At 47.1% G+C, this 22,722-nt stretch overlaps 1 protein-coding gene across 1 annotated transcript in view; it reads left to right on the top strand.

The window, feature by feature from the left end:
- Positions 1–6,162: 6,162 nt before the first annotated feature.
- SLIT3 (slit guidance ligand 3) overlaps positions 6,163–22,722 on the top strand; it is a 536,168-nt gene continuing 519,608 nt past the window's right edge. Inside the window, exon 1 of the mRNA XM_081092174.1 lies at positions 6,163–6,790. Coding sequence (XP_080948300.1) covers positions 6,594–6,790 — 197 coding nt within the window. The 5' untranslated portion in view covers positions 6,163–6,593. The remainder of the gene's footprint in view (positions 6,791–22,722) is intronic.

Here is a 22,722-nt window from a genome sequence, read left to right as displayed (position 1 = left end):
GTTTCTGAAATCATACCACATAGAATAGTAGCTTTCTGCAAGGTTGGTCCTTTGTGATTTGGGAAAATATAATTGCCAAGATTACACTGACATATCAGCCTAATGGTTATAATAAACAACCCCCAAGTCTCAAAGGTGAGTTCAAGTTTGGCCACTGCCTTCTGTGTGTTGATTCAGGAATACTAGTGTCTTCCTGTCTGTGGCATTACCATTATCTCAGGGCACTTTCTGATCCTTCAATGGATACCCTGTATTTGTCCAGCCAAAAAAAGAAAGCAGGCTCACCCTAGCTGGTTTTGTTCAGTGGATAGAGCATCAGCCTGTGGACTGAAGGGTCTGGAGTTTGATTCCAGTCTAGGGCACATGCCTGGGTTGCAGGCTCGATCCCCAGTAGGGGGCGTGCAGGAGGCAGCCAATTAATGATTCCCTCTCATCATTGATGTTTCTATCTCTCTCTCTCTCTCCCTTCCTCTCTGAAATCAATAAAAAAATATTTTAAAAAACCCACAAAAAGAAAGAAGGCTTGCCTGATTATGTAAGACCAAGTCTGAAAGTGGCATGCATCACTTCTGCACAAACTTCATTGGTCAAAATGAGGCACATGGCCCCAACCTAATTGCAAGGGCTGCTGGGAAATGTAGTTGTCCTGTGTATCCAGAAAGAAGAAATTGGATCTGTGAGCATTCAGCCAATTTTGGCCACAGTAGGGTCCTTCTTCATTTGGTTGTTGTGAGGATTAGAGAGTTACTGTATGTAAAACACTCAGAACATGCCCAAGCACATCAGGGACATCCACGGAGTTGCAAGAGGAGTTTTCTGAGTTTGCACTAATCATTGCTTGCTAAACAAGTCGGGCATTCTGAAGTTTCTGTCAAGCCTAACAGCTGGCTAGAGAGTTTTGTGAACCCCAGTGCCAAAGAGGCCAGCCAAGAATGCAGATGCCACCACCAAGTCTGTGTGGCACATCCTCACACTTTGTTTGATTTAGTTTCCTGGGTGGAGTGAGTTTTATGAGCAGGTGTTCTGGTTAATTAGGTAATTAATATTCCTCAAATTGAAGAGCCATTTTCTCAGTGATAGTTCTTGCTTTGCTCAAATATGAGACAAATCTTCATTGCATAGTTTGGAGAAGCCCATGACTGCACTTACCTGTCTGCCAGGCCTCTCAGGTCAGCACTCTGGCACTGAGGACCAGGAGCCTGACCCCACATCTGGCAAGATCATATAAAAATAAGAAAGTTCTGAACCACAGTTACATGGTTGGAGTAAAGACCACGTAATGCTTGTCCTCTATAGGTGGATCTGGATTTTGGAAAGTTCTGTAGCCCTATCTTCTTCTCCAGGATCAGTTATATATTTTAAAATTGTGTATTAATTTCTCAAATATATATCTAGTCAGAGTAGACCCTGCCCCTTGGGGAAGCTCAATAGTTTAACTGGCAATGAGCTTTTATTATTTCCTTCATTCTCAAGGGAGAAAGAAAGAAGCAATTTGCATTTTAAAAAATTGCCTCCCAGGTACATTTCCCTTAACCCTGCTCTCCAGAAATGACCTAAAAATTCATGTACATGAGTTATTCTCTCTGCCAGGAGGACTTAATAGAGATCACAGTTTTAATCTCAAATTGGAGTTTTCATGGATTCTCCTTCCACTCCCTCCCTGTTCACCAACACCTCCAAGATCTGCCTCAGAGGCTCCATGAAGTAATGTACCAGTTTCAGGGTCCCTAATAGATGACATAACTGAAAGGAATAAATGAAGAAAGTTAGTGAAGGGACTATTTAGAAAAGTGAGTCAGGGTTAAAGAATCAATAAGGGATGGGGGTCTACCCCAGGTTTAGCAACAGTGGGAAGCTGTACCTGCTTCTACCTTCTACAGAGATAAGGGGGTGGGAATGGTAGCTGGAGGACATGAACTATGACCTCCAGAGGAAGTAAACCACTGTCAAACTGCTGTCCTTGTGGAGGAAGTCCTGGCCTCTACTCCAGCTCTCTGAGCTAGTTCCCCACATGGCCAGACCCAAGGGAGGGCAGGTGATGCAGCCTGTAGAGGTCAGCCTCCTAGGGATAAATAGGGTGACAGTGGGCAGAGAGTGACCTGGATAATCCACCAGAGAACGACAAGCACAAATGGAAACTGTCAATGGGTGGGAGCAAACAATCAGAAAGGAGTGGGGGGCGGGGTATAGTTTTCAACCCCCCACCCCAGAAATTCTGGAACAACATAATCTCCTCCTCCTCCTCCTCCAAAAGATCAAGTAACACTCATCAAAATAAGTAAAACTGCAACAACAGGATGTCAAATAAGCTAGCTGACTAGGAAGGTTATTCATTCACATATTTGTTCATTTATTCATTCATCAATCACCAAAGATTTTTTTTGTACCTCTAGGTATCAGGCATGCAAAAATGGACTAGACATCTCTATATACTTGAAGTGTTTATAATAAAATGTTGGAGTGAATGGATTGGATAGAGCCACTGCCCTTGAGAATCTGAGAGTCTGGACCAATGAGATTCCTGGAGAAATGGCCAGCTAAACTGAGTCTGGGCTCGCCAGATAGGAAAGAGCAGAGAAGGATGATCCAGGAGAGACACTGAGTGGTGTCAGAGACTGATGGGAGATGAGGTGGTAGAGGCAGAAATCTACTTCCAAGTTCAGGATTACATTGTCCAGGTTTGCATAGAAAAAAAAAATCCTTTGATCATTAGAGTAAGGATGGATTGGGGGAACAAACAAAGTTAGTGAATGGATGTAGGTGCCATGTGAGCAATGGCGATGCCTGAAGAATCTGAACAATGGCAGGAGGCCCCACAATGAAGAGGGACAAACTCAAAATGAAGAGAGACAGTGATGGGGAGGCCTGACAGGGCTCAGGAACTGCATGGCGATGGTGTGAGGCAGAGGAAAGTGCTTTGGTGCTGCTTTGTCTTCTCCTTCCCCTGCTCTGTTAGCCGACAGCTCCCCAATTTCCCTTTGCGAGTACTGCTCCTACCTGCCCGCTGAGTGTAGGTTCCGTGGAACTGTCACCCATAGGTTCTCATCTTCTCTGGCCAAGGCAGTGATCATGTGGCCTAAGTCAGGCCAATCCGTCTTTCCCTCCTGGGAATTTGGGAATCTTGGGCTTGGCACCTAGATCCTGCCTTGGTTCTTATCTTTTCTAAAGTGTCCTTCATTTTTCCCCTTATAAATGTTGGATGCCACCCAAAGGCCTTTTTAACTTCAATTAATTATTCTCTGGGCCATGAATGATGGCGCCTTTTACCAAGGCACAGAAAACAGGTAGAGGAGTTATCTAGAGTTATTCTCTGGGCCATGAATGATGGCGCCTTTTACCAAGGCACAGAAAACAGGTAGAGGAGTTATCTAGAGAGAATGGGTGGGCAGTTTGCTTTGAGAAACTTATGGGGGAAAAAGAGAAAAATCTGAAAGTTGGTTCTGGAGGCTTCTGTGGAACTCTGAAAAAAATCACATCACAGAGTGTAAAAACATCTTTAACACTTAGACATAAAAAAAAAAATCTGACTCAACAGCCTGACTTCCCAAGGACTTACCCAGACTTCTCTCCTCTCTGAGACTCAGTTTCCCTGTTCGTTCATAGAGGGTTTAATGATATTGAGGGTTCTCCAAATAGTCCAAAAAATTTTAAGTTAACATGTAAAGAGGTCAGCTATCCTGGAAAAGAGGGTTAAACAGGTCTTAATCCAATCTCCTTACCACAGTACTTCTTGGGGTCTTGAATTCACTCGTCTGTGATGCACATCTCTGAGATAGGTGAAAATGAGCAGCATTTCTCACTCTATGTTTTGCCCTAGGAAACAACCCCCACCCCATGATGAACCCCTGAAGAAACACACAGAACTAGTAGTTGTCAGAATGCACTTGCAGAGCCGAAACCGGTTTGGCTCAGTGGATAGAGCGTCGGCCTGCAGACTGAAGGGTTCCGGGTTCGATTCCGGTCAAGGGCATGTACCTGGGTTGCGGGCACATCTGCAGTAGGAGATGTGCAGGAGGCAGCTGATCGATGTTTCTCTCTCATCGATGTTTCTAACTCTCTATCTCTCTCCCTTCCTCTCTGTAAAAAAATCAATAAAATATATTTTAAAAAAAAGAAAAAAAAGAATGCACTTGCAGAAACACTGGGTCAGGTGATTTCTGAGGTTGTTCCAGCCCAAACAGTCCCTGATCCTGTGGAGCCTGTGTCTTGAATACTTCCTGTTTCTTACACTTGCCTCTTCCTTGGAGATGATTGACTCCTGCACTCTGTTCTCCCAGGGAAAAGCACGTTTCAATGCCTATGAAGTCACCTAAAGGTATAGTGGCTCATGAAACCCCCAGCAGTTTAAATGGCAACACGGCCTCCCCCTCCCCACTATGCTCAGAGCACAGACCCAGGCCCAGCCTGAAGGGATTTGGAACATGCTCTAGGGTGCATTTGGGAAAACAAAGAAAACCCTACTCTTTTCTGCTCCAGACTGTCTGAGATGCTCGTGTGCCCTTGGGCCTTTGCCCAGCTCTCTCCTCTGCCTCAGACCTGGTGCTAAATTGGTTCAAGGTTTGGAGGAAAGCCTCAGAGGAAAGGATGGTGAGAGTTCTTAAATGCTGAAATCACCCCCAAGGACCAGAGGCCCAAAGACCTGTATGGCCACCAGAGGGCGATCACAATAGCATCTGTAGGGAAAGCTGTTCCCAAGAATAACAGCTGTAAATTGCACCTAATGTGTTTATGAATGATGGAGGCTGAAGTGTGCATGTGTGTATGCACATACGTACAATTAGGTGCCTGGAACTAAGACTTTGAAAATCTGCTAAGTACAATAAAATAAAATCTGCACCTCTACTATATATTCACAAGATGTGGTCAAATAATTGAAAGTTTCCTTATGGAAAATGAGGTAGAAGGAATCAGAATAGCATTTCCATGAAATGGCGTAATTTTTGTAACTGGTACATGTGATACTGTGTTTGTGTTCTGAGAATGCATGTGCATGTGTGTGTGTGATTGAGTATGAGTGTGAGCTCGCGTGTGTGTAAGCATGTGTGTGTATGTGTGAATGTATGTATGAGCAGGGCTCATTCAGACTTTTCCAGTGTGAGCAGACCCCAAGGAAGTCTGGGCAATGCTTCCTCCAGTTCCTGCTCTCTGCCTGCAAACAAACAAACAAAATCATTCCTAGGAGTATTTATGGAGCCTCTAACACATGCGCTCCTCCCCGCAGGCATCTGGAAAAGCTCAGACCTGGCCAATTCAGGGCAGGCACTGAAGTAGGAAGGCGCTGCCTCCTCTGTGAATGGCTGTTTTTCAAAAACACTTTCTCTTCTTTGATGCTCCACACTACCCAGTGAGGTGGGCACAGGGCTGCGGCCCCCTTTCTTTGAGGAAAGGACGCCCCAGATGTGGCACGGTTGGCCCAGGTCACCTTGCAGAAGTACAAGGGCTATAGAGGCAGCATCACTACTTTTAGCAGCACAGCAGACACTGGGTCTGGGCAAAGCAGGGCAGGCATGGGGGTGGGGGGTGGGTAGGGTTTGTCATCAACGACCTGAACAACACGGACAGCCATATTCTGTGACATGTGTGGCTGCGGAGTGCATTCGTGTCAATATAGCAGGTCCTTTAGGAATAAGTTGTGGATCTTTGTCAAGATTAGGTGGGATCTTTGAGGATCTTTCTGATGAGGTAGCGATGCAGCTTTGATGGACTGTGATGTAAAAACGTGGGTGAAGTGGAGAGTGCAGCGGTTTGGGGTTCCTAGTAGCTGTGTGACCTCTGGCAAGTCACGTCACTTCTCTGAGCTTTTTTTTTTTAACTATAAAATGGGGATAACTTAAATGCCCCCTTGCGGGACGCTGTTGGAACCGAAAGAAAAAATATGAGCAGAGTGCCTAGCTCAGTGCCGGATTAAAGAAAAAGCGTCACCAGCCTGATTTGTCCTTGGTGAATGAGTCCCAGTTCTGGGGCCCGGCTGGCGGAGACCCTTTCCTTTCCTTCCTTCTCCCTCCTCTGCTGCCCCCTCCCTCTGGGCTTCGGTTGCTCTAGCAAAGTTCTCAACTTAGTCAACATGACGCGCAGCGCAGCCAATGGGAGGCGGAGCTGGCGTTTTTTGTGGGGGGCGGGAGGGGTGGGCCCGCGTCTCTGGTGTCTGCCCTGCTCAGTGAATGGAGAGAGCAAGCGCCGGCCAGCTCACCCGGCTGCCCTGTGCCCAGGCCGCCACTGCCGCGCTCTCGAGCCCAGCTCCAAGGCGGACCTCCTCGGGCACTGTGCCCCACTGCGCTGCCGCCCCAGGTCCCCGACCCGGTCCGCACCCCGGGCAGCGGGCCAGCGGGGCCAGGGGGCGCTCGGCACCTGGGCACTCCAAGCGATGTGCAGCGGGGCAGCGTCGGCCCCGCCGATGGAGCTGCTGCCTTCTCCCTCGCCCGGCGCGCCCCGCTCCTCCTGCGCCCCGTGCGCCTGAGCGCCGAGCTCGCTCCTCCTCCGCGCCAACTCCACCGCCTGCTCTCCAGGCCGTCCGTGCTCCCCCGCGTCTCCCCGGGCTCTACGCATCTTGCCCCACGGAGGCAGCTTCCTCGGGGCGCGGGCCCCTGCACACCATGGCCCCCGGGCGGACAGGGGCCGGCGCCACCGTGCGCGCCCGCCTGGCGCTGGCCTTGGCGCTGGCGAGTGTCCTGAGCGTGGCCCCCGCCGCCGCCTGCCCTACCAAGTGTACCTGCTCCGCCGCCAGCGTGGACTGCCACGGGCTGGGCCTCCGGGCGGTTCCTCGCGGCATCCCCCGCAACGCCGAGCGCCTGTGAGTACCCCTGCCCCGCCCCACTCGGGCCACCCACCTGGGTCCCACAGAGAGGCCCCCAGGCGCCAGATTCTGCCTTTTCCTTTGGCCAGGCTGTCTGCAGTCTCTGCTCTCACCCTCCTGGATGGGATCCTTCGCTCTCTGACAGGGGTCTGTGGCTTTGGGCAGGTCTGGGGAGAGCGGCCCGAAGCCCCCTGCGGTGGGCAAAGAGCAGTGCCTCTCCAGGGGCGAGGGCTGCAGACACGGCCCCGCTGACAGCTTCCAAGGAGAATGCTGGCAGGAGAAGGAGAAGAGAACATTTCAGCCAAGGAGGTCTTAGGGTGAGGATAAGGGATCCGCGCTCCTGAAAGAGGGGCAGAGGAGAAGGGGTGATGGGGCGGCAGGCGCGCGAGAGAGGAGAGAGGAGAGAGGGCCCAGTCTGTGACCGGCGTGGAGATCAGAATGGGCCAGCCGCCGTCTGGCTGCCCTTGCGAGGAAAGTTGAGAGTGTGTGTGAAGGTCTAACTTCTGAGGAACCAAACGAATTCAGAGAGGGTGCTTGCAAAACCCGCCCTGCCTGGAGCGCAGCCTCGGAGATGCCAAGCTGCAGTCAGGGTGAATTTTTTATGGCTCGCTTATAAATGCCTACCCGAAAGGGCCAGAGAAGGAGAATGGAAATGCTGACAACCCTTTAAATGAGACCAAGCGCTATAATCTTATAAACCGCACGCAGCCTCAGGTCCTGGGCTTGGCAGTGGGAGGAGAGGCACTCCGAGAGTGGGGTGGATTGACCCTCGTTTTAACCCCAATTGTGCAACCAAATATTTACATTTCATATGTCAACGTTTTGGAAACATTTATCATTTTGATCCTCAGACCAAATTCAAAACTTGGACTCAGGGTGGGCTCTTCCTAGCCTGCAGTTTGGGGAGTAGGGAAGGGGGGAGAAAGGGTGGAACTGGCCTGGGAACACAGCCCAGAAGTGGGTGAGAGTTTGCTCTGGTGTGGCAGACTTCCTCTGTGTCTTGCTCTCCGTCCATCCTCTTTCCCCACATGTCTTAGGGTAGATGCATTCTGCCTTCGTGACTTTAGGCTGGAAGAAAACGGTGCTAAGTCTGAGATGAATTGTCCTAGAGCATGTTATTCCTGGTCATCACCCCCTGCCACCTCATTTCTAATTTTCCTCTTTATATATCCTTGGGTGGAGACACAATAGAACTACCTTCCTTTTTCCTGGAGCTTTCCTGAAAGCTCCAAATGAGTTAGTGAAAAAATAACTGTAGCTAATGTTTGATGAATGCTTTTCCTGCCTCAGTTTGTTAGCATGTACTATCTCATTGTCTCCCTACAACAGTCTTATTAGTTACTAGAGGCCCGGTGCACGAGATTCGTGCACTGGGGGGTAGGGGTTCCCTCAGCCCAGCCTGTACCCTCTTGCAGTCTGGGAGCCCTCGAGGGATGTTCGACTGCCGGCTTAGCACAGCCACAGAGGTGGGAGAGGCTCCCGCCACTACCACTGCGCTCGCCAGCCATGAGCCCATCTCAGGGCTTCTAGCTGAGCTGCGCTCCCCCTGTGGGAGCGCATTGACTATCAGGGAGCAGCTCCTGCCTTGAGCGTCTGCCCCCTGGTGGTCACTGCGTGTCATAGTGACTGGTTGTTCCTCCGTTTGGTCAATTTGCATATTAGCTTTTATTATATTGGGTTATTATATTGGATACTGGTAATGCTCATTATTTCACTTTACAGTTAAGCCATCTTGTCATTTGCTCAAAGTCATGTAGCTAGTTAAGTGTTCCAATTCGAACATGTCTGGTTCCTAAGTCCACACCTCTACTACTCTGCTGTACCTCTTGGAACAAGAGTCAGTTTAGGCCAAGATCTATAAACAGAGAGTTCTGGGAGAGTTCTGACTGGGCTTGGGGCTTAGAATAGGCAACTGCTGCTGCTGCTTCAGGTATGTGTTACAACAGCTAGCTTACATTGACTTGAGCTCTCCTTTGGGAGTCTTGAGACTACTTCTCCCCTAACTCCAAAATCCTGCTGCATTTTGGGCAACAGAGGAGAATGGGCCGTTTCCTCTTGACACGTAGGACGTCTTCATGAGCTTCATAGGTGCAGGACTGCAGTGAGCACCCCACCCCAGAGGACTCATCTGCTCAATAACTGGGAAGAGTTGGGCGGAGACTGGAGTCCTTCGCATTTCCATGGGCCCCTGCTGGAGTCATGGTCACTGGCAGGCATTGGCAGAGTAGGAGGTGCTTTAGAAAACCTGAGTCTTGCCGAAACCGGTTTGGCTCAGTGGATAGAGCGTCGGCTTGTAGACTGAGGGGTCCCAGGTTCGATTCCGGTCAAGGGCATGTGCCTGGGTTGCGGGCACATCCCCAGTGGGAGATGTGCAGGAGGCAGCTGATCGATGTTTCTCTCTCATCGATGTTTCTGACTCTCTATCTCTCTCCCTTCCTCTCTGTAAAAAATCAATAAAATATATTTAAAAAAAGAAAAAAAAAGAAAAAAGAAAACCTGAGTCTTGACTGCCTTAATTCTGGACACTGGTGCCACTTTGGGGTGCAATGGGGTGATGCAGCAAGGCTTGCCTCATTCTAGGCTCTGCCCTCCTGGGGAGAAGGGGCAGCCTTTAGAAGCAAGCTAGGTCAGGATGAATGTAAGGGTTAAGAGCAGCCATAGCCCTTCACCACCCTTCACTCTCAGTCAACTCAGATAGAGCATTTTAAGTCTGTAAACTTCTGTGGAGATATTTGGCATATCTATGCAAAGGATTTCTTTAAAGAAAAGTTTCTCATTCCTTCATTCATTCAACAAACATTACTTGAGTATCTACTGCATTCCAGTAACTGTGTATAAAAACATTGCATACACAGAAAAAAAAAAGCCTGCGATTCAACTTAAAGAATGTAAGCAAAGGAGAGGGAAGGACACATCTCTTCGTGAGCCCTCTGAACTTCTCAGGGCTCAGTTTTTTCATGGGCATATGTTTTGTCAGCATTGCTGTCAGATGCTTGGGATCTTCCTAAAATTCATTTTCTGATCTCACACGTTTACACTGTGCTTTATAACAAAGAAAAAACATTTTTCCCTTCTTCATTCCTGCTGCTCTACCCCCCAAAGAGGCTTTTCTGAAGGGGAGCGTGTGTGTGTGTGTGTGTGTGTGTGTGTGTGTGTGTGTGCGCGCGCGCGCGCCCACACGCTCGCGCACACTTGCGCTTTGTTCTCTGGGTATTTTTTAATTCTGAGGCCTTGTCTGCTTGTGGTACACCATTAAAGAAAACCTGTGTGAGGATAGTGTGGTACACCATTATAGAAAACCTGTGTGAGGATAGTGTGGTCACCATTTGGACTTTGCTTCAGGCCTGCAATGGGGCCTGTTGAATTGTTCGTAATTAAGCTGCTATCAGAGTCGGGGGTCTGTGTTCCAGCTTCTTCTCCCTAATGTCAGTACAACTCACAGAAAGAGAAACTCTTTGTCGTTTATAAACTACTGACAATTTTTCCCCCTCAACGAGGAGGTGACACCCACAAGAAAGTTAAATAAACGCAGAGGGGAATTCAATGTAATTTATTATCCGTGTAGCAAAGATAGAGGACAGGAGGAGAGGAAGTGAATGGTGGTGCCTGAAACAAAACATTTACCATGGAGCACAGAGTAAACAGATGTTGCATTTACCCTTCTGAGCACAAAAGGAGCTCACAGATGTAATTCTTCTCCAACCACAATCTCGGCCTGGAAAAGAGGAGACAGATGAAAACGAATTCTCACGTGGGGCCTCCTCTCCCCATCCTGCCTAAAGGCAGGCAGAGGCCCTCTTCGCACCCACAGCGAGGTGGTGGCCTGCACAGTTGAGCGGGGCAAGAGTGGACATCTTTGGTTTTTCACTTGGCTCCGGAACATGCTGGAGACTGCTGTATTTAAATAAACATTTCCTGTTTGCGAAGGAAAACGGGCGAAAGGCTGAAACGTGAGAATGTGGTAACTTAATTTTCTCCATCACTCCAGATGACGGCAAGCTTCGCCAGTGGTTGGGTCCAATAAAAACCCACACTGTGTCATAGGCTTTCCCTCACTTGACCACAGAGGTCCCAAGGTCAAGTGGGAGACTTTCCAAGATGCTCAACAGCCAAGTCCTGTGTCCTGGCATTCCCTGCCCTCTGGGCCAGCTCAGAGGGCCAGGGGCACGCTGGTGAATCACGATGAGCCAAACACGGCCAGGTGGTCTTTCAGGGAAGCACAGTGCTTTGCAACTCTGAACAGATTGCTTTACCTCTCTGAGCCTCATTTTCCTGATAGAATTCTAGAATAGCATTAATGGCTTTCCATTTATGGTTCTCTTGTGTCTGCTCTAGTGTCTAGAAAGGTCCCTGGCACATAGTAGGTTTTCAACAAATATGTGTTGACTAAGTGAATGATTTCTCTAAAAAAAAGAAAAAGTCTCTTTTAGTTGTTACAATGAAAGATGGGCAATTATAGATTTGTATTTTTATGCATGGTTAAAGACAACTTACTAGTTATTGTAACTCATGAGTTATTAAGGTTTTCTAAAATTTGACTCTTGTGAACTAAAATTACTCCCTTACTAGAGTTATCAAAGATTCCTAATGAGTGATTCACCTGAGTCTGGTTGCCAGGCATTGCTTAGCAACCTTACAAAACTCCTACTGTGCACATTCCTGTGGAAAGAGCTAGAAATCCTGAACCCTTAAATCATATCACCTTCTAATCAGGAACTCGTCAGCATCATCCTGCACTCTCCGTGGTTTTTGATTGCTGCACTTCTTCTATTAATTGATGTATTTGTAGGATCATTATTAAGTGTTGCTTTTGCAGATCATCTGGGTCTTACATTATTTCTGCACTTTTGCCATTTTGATTATTATATTGTTTCTCTCCAGTTCTGTTTGTTGTCACAGGGTTTTTTTCTCCCCTGGAAAGTGTGAATGATGGGTCTGAGAGTTGTGGGATCTTTTTGGTCAACTAAAAGTGCAGAGGTAGCCCTAGTTGGTTTGGCTAAGTGGATGGAGTGTCGTCTTGCAGACTGAAGGGTCCCTGGTTCGATTCCAGTTAAGGGCAGGTTCCTTGGTTGCAGGCTCCTCCCGCGCCCCTGGCCCTGGTTAGGTATGTGCAGGAGGCAACCAATTGATGTGTCTCTCTGACATCGATATTTCTGTCTTTCCCACTCTCTTCCACTCTCTCTAAAAATCAATGGAAAAATATCCTCAGGTGAGGATAAAAAAAATTTAAAATAAAATAGAAAGGCCAAGGCAAGAAGATTTCAGAGCCCAGTGCCTAGGGTTTCAGGATTGGGCTCTTGGAGATGGCTCTGGTTTGAATTCTGGCTCTGTTATGTCTTTGCTGTTGTACCCTCTCCGCTCTTGGCTGCAGGCTATTTAATGCCTTGGTCCCACATGTCCACACCTGCGTACAAGGATGATAATTGCATGGCCCCGTGGGAGAGAGTGCACGTGGCCCCAGGTGATCCAGTAAAGCGCTCAGCACCGTGCGCAGGGCAGTGCCTCGTCAGCTCCGGTTCCTTTTTCTTGTAAAGTGTGCATGGCGAGCGTTCCTCTTGGGGAGGATTAACTGAAATAATGTACAGGAAGGGCTTCACACTGTACCTGGCACATACTTCTCCACAAGCTCTTAATGATGGTGGCCATGGCTGGGGCCCCATCCAGCTGGAAGATTTGCGATGCCCACTCCAAGTGTGGCCCGTGGAGGTGATTTTCTCGCCCGCACGTAGGCGGTGCCCAACACCCTCCCGCTGGTTTCCTCCCTCTCCTCTCTCCTAAGCCCAGGTTGGCCTCCCTTCCACAAAGAGGGGATTAAGGCTGAAGTGGTTTCTATCTTTGCCATGGGCTTGCTGCTTTGTGGTCTATTTAAATAAGGAATGCAGTTTATTTATTTATTTTGGGGGATTGGATTTTCATAGGGAATTTTTGGCCCTGACTTTTTTTGTTTTCCAATGTTCATTCCTCCTGTCTTTCCCTAAATACCCCCTTGTACTGACTTCCCGGGTCTGCCTCCATGGCTGCTTTTACTTGAAACAGCTGCATTTACTAGCATGCTCCACCCTCATTATGCAAGGTGGGCTTAACCCTTTTTGGAACTGCTGGAAAGCAACAACAAAAACAAACAAACAAAAAAACCAAAAAAGGCATGGAAGCTTTTCTGAACCGCCACTAATTCCGGATGGGGGAGAGGCAGAGGGTGCCCTGCCTGGTGCGTGGTGTTGACTTCTCAAGGCTCTCCATTGTTCCGGACTCTCTGGCCTGAAATTTAAATCAGCCTCGCCCAGGTGGAAGGAGCTCCTACTTAATAGGAAACCTCTGATTCCGTTTGGAAGACCTGGGTTGTGTTTTGTAACAACTGCTATTGCAGCTCTGCGGCAGGAAGTACTTTCTTCCCCGCAACTGTGGTCTTCGTGTTCTGTTGCCGGCACCATCTCCATCCAGCTCTCTCCTGTATAATTTGTGGAGAGGTGAGTGACTAAAGGTCCTCAATATGGGGGATTAGGGAGGGGGAAAAACTAAGGATATTTGTGGGTAAACGTGTGGACGCCAGACCCAGACAGGGCTCCAGTTCTGGTTTGCCACTTACTAGCTGGGTGACCTCAGTTTCCTCATTTGTAAAATGGGAATAATAATACCCCCGTCATAGGGTGCTGGGAGTATTGAATGAACTTACACTGACCGCTTCGATCACAGTACACAAGTGTTCCTATCGTAATTTTATTGACTGTGGTCTTCCCTCCAGAGAATGCTCAAGATAAAGCCTGTTTTGGAAAAATAGAGATTGACAGGGTTGAAAGGGATTCTCCTGTCCAAGTTCCAACCATGTGGGTGTTGCTCTTCCACCAACATAATTTTGGAGAAAATGGCCATTCTCCTTTGATTACATCCAGTGGTGAGGAACTCAATTCTTCCTAAAGGAACTTATTCCATTTTTAAAAACAGTTCTAAGAATAATTTTTTTCTTTGTCTGGGGCTTGAACTTATCTGCCACTGCTTGTTGTTACACAGAGCAATTATAATTCTTTTTCCAAATGATAGGATTTCAAAAATCATATTGCTGTTGTGTTTCTCACCACCCACTTACCCAAAGCTTCTCTTTTCTCCCAGACATTTTTAGAATTACCTCACCTATTCTGTTAGACTTGAGACAGGTTCTCTCCCCATTTCTAGTTATCTTCCTCTAAGTCGGTTCCCATCTTCTTTGCCTGTATTATAATGCGTCTGTCCGCTCTCTCGCTATCTTGACTTTCATCAGGGTGTTTTCAAGGGACATGTTCACTTTGGACAGCCATCCCCTGGCTTGGCTCATTTTAACCAGGCTGTTCACTGCACCCCCAGTGCCTGCCAGCCCTCCCTGCTGTGGGTCCTATCTTCCCCACCCCAGACTTGTGCAGTTGACTTTTTGGAGTCTAAGTGCAACACTTTGCATTTCTCCTAATTAAATTTTGGCAAATAGCTTCATTTCATCAGCTTTTCAGGAACACTTCCCATTTTGAGTTTCTCATGCAGCATATTAACCACTCCTCTTCCCATTTCCTCTGCAATCAGTGAGCTTGCTCTATAGATCTTTATCCAGGTTGTCATAATCACAGAGTCCTCTCTGCTTTTTTTCCAGGTCTCTCCGTGGTCTGGGGTGTGGATTCCCTAAATATGTTGTCCTGTTCTTTCTGGCTGGGATGGATAAAAGTCTCGAGGTTTTATTGGCCGATAGCATCTTCTTTCCCTGGGGTTCTGTTCATATTTTCTCTGGAATCAATTCCTATTAATGCTTAATTCCTCTGTTTGCTGAATTTTCTATAAACTCTTTGTTTCTCATGACATTTTTCCCATCATAACTTTAGTTTCATCCTTGACCTATTAGGCCGGTGCCAGAAGCCCTACCAGTATAAGATGTGTGTGTGCGTGTGTGTGTGTGTGTGTGTGTGTGTGTATGTATGTACGTATGTGTGTACATAGGTGTGTGTGTGTGTGTTAGTCTCTCTTGAAAAATATTTTAGCTTGAGAAATTGGGCCCTTCTGTCAACAGCAGAGCTCATCTGAGAAGACTCAGTTTCTCACAGTAATTCCTTTACCATCTTGGGTGCTCATTGGCACTGGGCTAATTTGCTTGAGTAGTGCTGGGACTGAATGAGAGAGAGGATGAAGCATGAAGGACTGAGGCCTACAGGCTCTCCCCAGATCTCTGTAAAGAACCACCGCCATCACTACAGCTACCGCTTAGAGAGCCCCTCTGTGTGTTTGGCACTGTGCTCACACTTTACATGCATGGACTCACTTAATCTAGCAGTCATGCAAGGCACGAACTCATGCTGTCTCATTGTACTAAGAGAGGTGAAGGAACTTCCCTAGGTAGGAGCAGGTGAATCAGCATTCATCCAGTCAGGCTGGGCTCAGGTCTGTGATCCAACCAATGGTCACGTCATTCTTCTCAGATCTTTTAAGTCAGACCCTTCTCTGACATTTAAACTCCATTCTCAAAGAACAACCAGAGGAGAAAAATGAGTCCCAGTTGAATCAGCACCTGTCTGATGCAAGGCATCTAGAGAGGAATGCCAATGCGAAGTTCTGGACATCTGGCGAAAGAGCCATCATGGGGAAGTAGGTGCTATTTGACTTGGAGCTTGACTAGGGTTTGCATAGGTAGAAATGGGAATGTGATAACATGCACAAACGTTCATGGTTAACTGGAACCTATTGGGCATGAGCCCTATTTTAAAGGATGGGAGCTGCACTTTAGGAAGTTTTATCTAACAAAGGCATTTGGAACAGAATCCAGAATAGTAGTCAGTGTCACCGTGGTTATGTGGCTAATGCCTATGATTTTTTTTTAAATTTTGGAATTTGAGGGGATAGATCCTCCAAGAACAGTTATGCTGAACCTGCTTGACCAGCATTTTCCTCCACAAGTGCCTGCTTGCTTTGGGCAGGAGCTGCCTTCCATCCAGTGAGATGTAGCACTCTCAGCAGTGACCTCCAGGCTCCCCCAGGCTGAGATCAGGTTCCACTGAAACTGAACGGAAGTGAGGTGCATCCTGGTGGGAGTTCACGTGGCTTCACTCTTCATGGCTTATCACTGCTTGTGTGGGCTCAGACTCCTCTTCTCTTGTCCGGAATGCCAGTCTGGGTTCCTGACCCCTGGTGCATTCTGCAGTTTGGCAGCAGTGTGGGCTGTGGTTCCTGAAAGTCTGCCAGCACATTGAACCACCCACCTTGCCTCCCTCTTGAGTTTTTTAGCCTCCCTAGTTCCTGTCTGCCCCCTAGTTCCTCCTTGCTCCCCATCCTCTACAATTAGTGTATGCCCTCACTCAGGCTGGTCTGCCTGGTAGAGAGTCCATGAACTGCTTCTCATCTGAGGTTTGTGGGCTTGACCATGGACTTCTGCATTTTGAGCATCTCTCCTTGAGCCTGGCTGGCCCCTGACCCCTCCCTTGACCCTTTCAGCTTGGCTTCTTGCTCTCTCCTGCCCTTCATGTAGCTTCATAGCCTTGGTAACTGAATTTGGACTTGCACCACCTAAGCCTCAGGTCCTGAGATGGGATTGCAGGGAGATTTTTGTAGCAGAGCCCTTCACTGGAAATTGGATACTCCCAGCTGTTGGCGGAGTCCTGAAAACAACTTCAGACTTCATCTTCATGGCCATGTGAAGCCTCGTGTGATGCCCAGGGTGGTGTGTAGAGGTACTCCAGGGCTGGATTCCGGGCATGATGAGGTACAGCACGCTCCTGAGCTCCCTGCAGCCTGTGCAGAGATAAGAGCAGGTTGTCCTGTGGTCGAAAGCTCAGTGATGATGATTTTGTTGGAGAGCTGTCCTGCTCCAAAATGTGTGGCAGAGGTTTCCAGATGATCTAGCACTTTCCTGACATCCTTTCCCCCTCCCCCAATCTCTGCTCAACTCTAGAATGTAGCTTGAAAACTATTTTAGATGTGGGGGTTTCTAAGTAGTATTAATGGGGACCAGTGGGGAATACACTTTAATGTAGCCTTAAATGAGTAAGAAGACCTAGGCAGAATCCTGATTTGCACCATTTCTTGAAAAATTGTGGGACATTGCAGGAGTATCTTTCTGAGTCCCAGTTGTCCCATTTGTAGTCTTTAGAATAGTAGGAATGACACTTCTCTTATGGAACTAATGCAGTGTTTAAATGAGATCAGATATCTACAAATACCTCCTAAATTTAATGCTATGCAAATACCTTAATGAGTCCACCTAAAATTTTTAGTGATTTTAACCACTAAATCCTGTACCTGAAAGATGATCAGGGTTCATTTTAGAATCTTGCATTTACAGATAAGGAAACACAATGCTCACAAGCCTTGCTCACAGTCAACAGGTCTTCGAACTCTCATCAAGTTGAATCTTTCACAACTGCAAAGGTAGCCTCCCACCAGCCATGTCATCAGCCCAACCAGGTGGAGCTTAGTGGACTTTTTGCCTGAATGAGTTAATAATTATTTATTAATTAATAAGCATCAATTTCTGAGAAAGCACAACCAAAGAAGGGGTTCCATGAAGGATGGAGTTTTTTTAAAGGAGTTATTTGGCCCTACTATGTCCCAGGAACAATGATGAATAACAAGAGAAATGTTCTCATAATTAGACCAGCTCAAAATAATAGGAAATCAGTCTGGGCTGTACCTTCCCACCAAAATGACTGACAAGCTGAAGGCCACCATGCTAGGTTCAGAGAGGAGATTTATGGGATGGCGGGGGAAATGCTAGAACAATGACGGATGTAACACCAAGCCCTCAGGAACCACAGATGAAAGCAAGCCCCACCCAGCCCATTCAGTGGGTACAAATATGTAGAAAAATTCACACCTCATTTAAAAAAATAGTACAAATAGAATTAAAAAACTCATGGGGAAAATATTATTCTGAGAACAATTGTCTCTGAGAAAGCATTCAAGTATGTCTCCGAAGCAAGCTGGCAAATAGCACCGGTCTGTGTTTGATTAGGATCCTAACTCTGTAGAGCACTGACCTATTTGAGAAGCATTTCATAAACACTGACACACAGCACTGCAGCCTTTGAGGCCATCACAAGATACAAGGCCTCCTTTGGGAGGCTGCCTTCCCCTCTTGGGTTGTACAAGCTATCACTAGACTACTGGACACGGTTTCCCTAGGGTGTTAATTCCTGTATTCTTCTCGCTTAGCTTAGAGCAGGTAGGAATATCCACAGCGGGGAATGAAGGAAGGAGCTTTGGATTAAAATTGGCTGCGTGGACAGGTTTGCCTAGGAGTGGGATCGGCTGTGGGGGAGCTCAGCTTGGAGGGGAAGGGTCTGAGAATGGTCACTTGGCCCCGTTTCTTTTTGGAGATCTTACCTTGTGCCTGGAGACCTGTGATGGATGCATGCAGGAGGGTGTGATTCAGGCAGCATTCACCTGGCCTTTCAGAATGGAAGACGTGTGGCTTGCAGTAGCCCTAAGGAACACATGCGCTACATCTCCCATTAGACGCTGGCATCTTTCTTTCCATCTCTGCCAGCTTGCAAGTCCTGAATTTCTGGCATGGAACTCAGTCCTGCCCCTCCCCCTCTCATCTTTTTCCCTAGTGAAGATGCTCTTGGGCTTCTGCTGTCTCTCTGGAGATCATCTGGTCTACCCCTCCCCACTGATCTCAGCCTGCCTGGACAGACGAATGTCTCAGAGCATCAGAGGAGGGGACCTCCACTTGGTGGTGTGAGCTGCTCTCATGAGAAGTTTCCCCTGCTTTCCTCTCAGCCTCTTTCACAGCATTTGGTCCTAAATACAGATCTCTCAGAGACATAGGAAACTTCTGCCAACCCGGGAAGGTCAGGAAACAAGAAGAGGGACCAAATGTAGTATATATATAAAAAAGACTAATGTGGAGCCAGAGTGGGTGATTTCTGATTGCAGATCATAACCTGAGAACCCTCAGCACCAAGGTAGCTCGTTTAGGGTCTAGAATGGGAAGATCTCTATTAGGGAAACTGTAAGGGAAGGAATGCTGGGAACCAGGATTGGAGCAGGAATCGAAAATGGGGAGGCCATTTATTTCATGAAAGTTTTTCATGACCCTGGTGCTCCCCCGCACCCCCAACTCCTTCATACCACTGATGGTAATAACCAGTGTGCTGTTCACTGTGGTTAGGCATACATGTTAATGCTTTCTGAAATGTTTCCCATAAGCTTCCTCCTGCTAGGGATCCTCCTTATATGTTCTAGAAACTTTGCAAAGACTTAAATCTCCTCCGGGTTCTCTCCGACTGGAGCTGCATGCTGATTTGAGCCCTAGTCAGTCAGGAAGCTCTCTTCTGCCTCTAAAACAGGAAGCATCTCCTTCCGAGAAGACTGCACTCCAGTTTTCTTTGTCTGTGTTGCTAATGAACAAAGAGACCCCATTGCAAAACAGCATTTCATGAGCAGAGTGGGGCTGATAGCACCTCCTGCCAAATGTGACTGTGTATAGTTGTGTGTGTGGGGGGGGGGCAGCTTTGTGGAGAGGAGGGCTGGAGGAGGCAGCTTGGGGAATTTTTAGCAACGGCAGCGTGGTGTAGCGGAGAGAACGCTTGCCTGGGAATGTGGAGACCTGGCTGTACCTCTGACACACCGAGTGACCTTGGAAGAGTCCCTCGACCTCTCTGGGCCTCAGTTTCCTCCGCGTTAAAGTGGATGAGGGGAGTAGACTGGAAGATCTCCAAGGATCCTTTCAGCCCTATGCATCCTCACTTCTGGGGGCTGGGATTTGGAGTTTAGACCCGAGCCAACATGCAACCAACCCAAGGGACTTGCTAGAGGCAACAGAGAGGCCAGGACAGCTGCTTCGGGGAGGGGCTGGTCCTTGATTAAGGCTTAAATAATTAGCTCAGCTCCACAGTAAGCCTTCTGAAATTAGGAAAGAAAAAGATGTTTCGTTTCAAAAATAGCAGTCGGTGTATCTTAAAACTGACTGGCTTTGGGCTTTGTAGACTTTCAGAACAGACAGAATTTCCCTTCCTCTGTAGCAGAGCAGTTTAGAGAATCAATACTGGAGTTAGTGTGACCTGGGCTTGAATGCATCACAAGCCAAGCAATCTTGGGCATGTTCTTTAACAATAACCTGCTTCATTGGGCTGCTGGGAGGGTCCAATGAGGTAATAGATGTCAAGCTCAGAGGACAGTGCCTGGTATTAAATAACCACCCTAAAAGCCATTATTCCGATTAGCTATCCCTGCTTAGCAAACCACCCCGAAACTTAGTGCTATAAAGCAATGATGATTTTATTATGCTCCATGATTCTTTGGGTCAGGATTTTGGATATGGCTCAGTAGGGATGGCTTCCCTCTGCTCCCTGATGTCTGAGGCTTCAGCTGAAGAGTGTGGGAATGACTAGGGGAGACCTGAATGGCTGGGTGTTCAAATCACCTGCACACTGTTCGCTCACGTATCTGACACCCAGGCTGGGTTGACTTGAAGGCTGAGCTCAACTGTGACTGTTGACTGGAGTGCCTCCATGTGACCTCTCTGTGGCTTGAGCTTGCCTGCAGCGTGGTGGCCTTAGAGGTGTCTGACTTCTTGAGGGGAGGCTCACAGCTCTGAAAATAGTTGTGCCATCATGTTTTGAAACCTGCGCAGCCATATAGCTATCATCTGTATTTCCTGGGATGTGTAACGCATCTTTTAACTAGAGCAAAAGCTTCTTGATGGCAGGAGCTGTGCCTTTCTCTTTGGCTTAGTGCAATGCCTGTGAAAATAACACTAAGTCAACACATTTTCAAAAAGTAAGTTGAATTGGATAGGTGGATAGAACTTTAGCTTCAAAGCCAAAAGATTCAAAAAAAATTTGTTTTTAAAATGTGCCCTTTGGCAAATTGCGTGGTCTTTCTAGGCTCAGTTTTCTTATTAAAAAAAAAAAATAGAGACAATAAAACCCATCTCAAGGATTGTTCTAAGAATTAGGGATAATACAGACGAAGTGCCCAGTACACACTTGATGCTAATGAACATTGTGAGGCATCATGGCCCTGTTGTCAGCACAGAGATGCTCAGCCTAGATCCACCTAGTTCGAATCCCATTGTTATTGTTCTGTGACTGCTAAGTCCTTTCATCTCTTTGAGTCTTAGGATCTTCATCTGTAAAATGGGTATAGTAGTAAGTGCTTTTAGGGTTGTTGTGAGGATGGGAAGCCCATCATGTAAAGCTTCTTGCTCAGTCCCTCACACACAGTAGGGACTTCACCTATAAACTGAGTAGCCTCAGCTAACAATTATAATTCTTTTATATTGATTCACCCATGAATTTATGCACTGAGCAATTATCTACTTAATGTTGATATCTCACAGTTGCCTAATTTCTCAAGTCACTACACACTAGGGTATGTTGATGCCTAGATCTAGGAAGACACCCTCCTGGGATAAAGAGCCTCGCATGAAAATGCACTCACAGGCCCAGGCCAGCAGCTTCGGACAGGACTCCATTTGAACACATGAGAAGTGGGTGTTAATTACCCCAGTTGGCTTTTGACCCTGGAGCAGTGATGGCGAACCTATGACACGCGTGTCAGAGGTGACACACGAACGCATTTTTTGGTTGATTTTTCTTTGTGAAATGGCATTTAAATATATAAAATAAATATCAAAAATATAAGTCTTTGTTTTACTATGGTTGCAAATATCAAAAATATTTCTGTATGTGACACGGCACCAGAGTTAAGTTAGGGTTTTTCAAAATGCTGACACGCCGAGCTCAGAAGGTTCGCCATCACTGGCCTAGGGTAACCATTTTGCTCAGATAGCCACATGGCTTGTCTCCTCTTTGAGTCTCTCGTCTGTTTTTCTGCTGTGTAACTACAGGCAAGCATGCTAACTCAGACCTTGGGTCTGTTTTCCTTGCTGCCTTTTTTAAAGCATTCTTTTCCTAGCTCAAATTTGGCCAACTATACTAGCCTTGTCTGTGTGGGGCCAAGCCAGGACCCCGGATTTAGTCTCTCTAGGTAGTTTGTGGGACCTGAGGCTGTTAGGAACCATTGACTAGAGCTCCTCCTTTTCTCCCCCCTAAGATCTCCCAAAAGCCTCAGAGGCTGTCATGTCTTCTTGCTTTTATAAGTCCGTCCATCCCCTCCATTATAGTAGGCATGTGTTATGTTTTGGTTACCCAGAATTCAATTCCTAGAAGAATATTAACCCCCCCCCCATTCATGGCATATATTCAGGTGGATTTGATCAGAGACCTTACCCTCTCCAAGTCTAGGGATGGGCTTACGACCTAAGTCGTATTGATTGGATGCTTTCTTCCCGGACTTGGAAATCTGGACCAGAGAGAGGGACAAAGAGGTTGGACTTGATGGCTTGCCATTTCATCTAAGCACTTGTGAAATGACCAGACATGCCCACTTTCCATTTCTCCAGACCTGTTCTTAAGATTCCCATTGAATCCAGAGGTCCCTGTTAATTTTCCTGGGACTAAACAACTCTGAGAGAGCCACAAACAACAAACTTCTGGGGAGAAAGTGGCATAATGAGAAAGATTATGCCTGGCATTTGGAGAAAGGCAGACCCGGATTTGAATCACAGTTTTCTATTCACCAGCTGAGTGCCCTTAGGCAAGTTCATTTTTCTCTTAGGATGTCAGCTTCGTTGTAAAATAGGGATAATGAGTTCCAAAACTCCGATTCTCAAACTGGGCTGCACATTGGAATCTCCTGGGGAGATTTCATCTGCAGTCATTCTGATGTATTGATTTTGGGGTACTTCCTGGGTATTGTGATTCTGTAAGGCTCCTAGGTATTTTTGCTGTGCAGCAGTGTTTGAGAAAGCTGACCTAAAGATATTCTTCAAATTATAGAGAACATTAAAAAAGTATGTAAAATGTTGGCATGATGTAGAACTGACAAAGGCTACTCTATTTTCATTTCCTTTCTTAAGGTGAACCGTAATCACTTGCTTTTGCTTCTAGCACAATTTTCTTTGTTTAGGGTAGTCA

This window comes from Myotis nattereri (genome assembly GCF_964212035.1).
Source record: "Myotis nattereri genome assembly, chromosome: 5".
In the NCBI taxonomy this organism is placed as follows: Eukaryota; Metazoa; Chordata; class Mammalia; order Chiroptera; family Vespertilionidae; genus Myotis; species Myotis nattereri.
The sequence above is the reverse complement of the archived record's forward strand: the minus strand, read 5'-3'. Positions and strand labels throughout refer to the sequence as shown.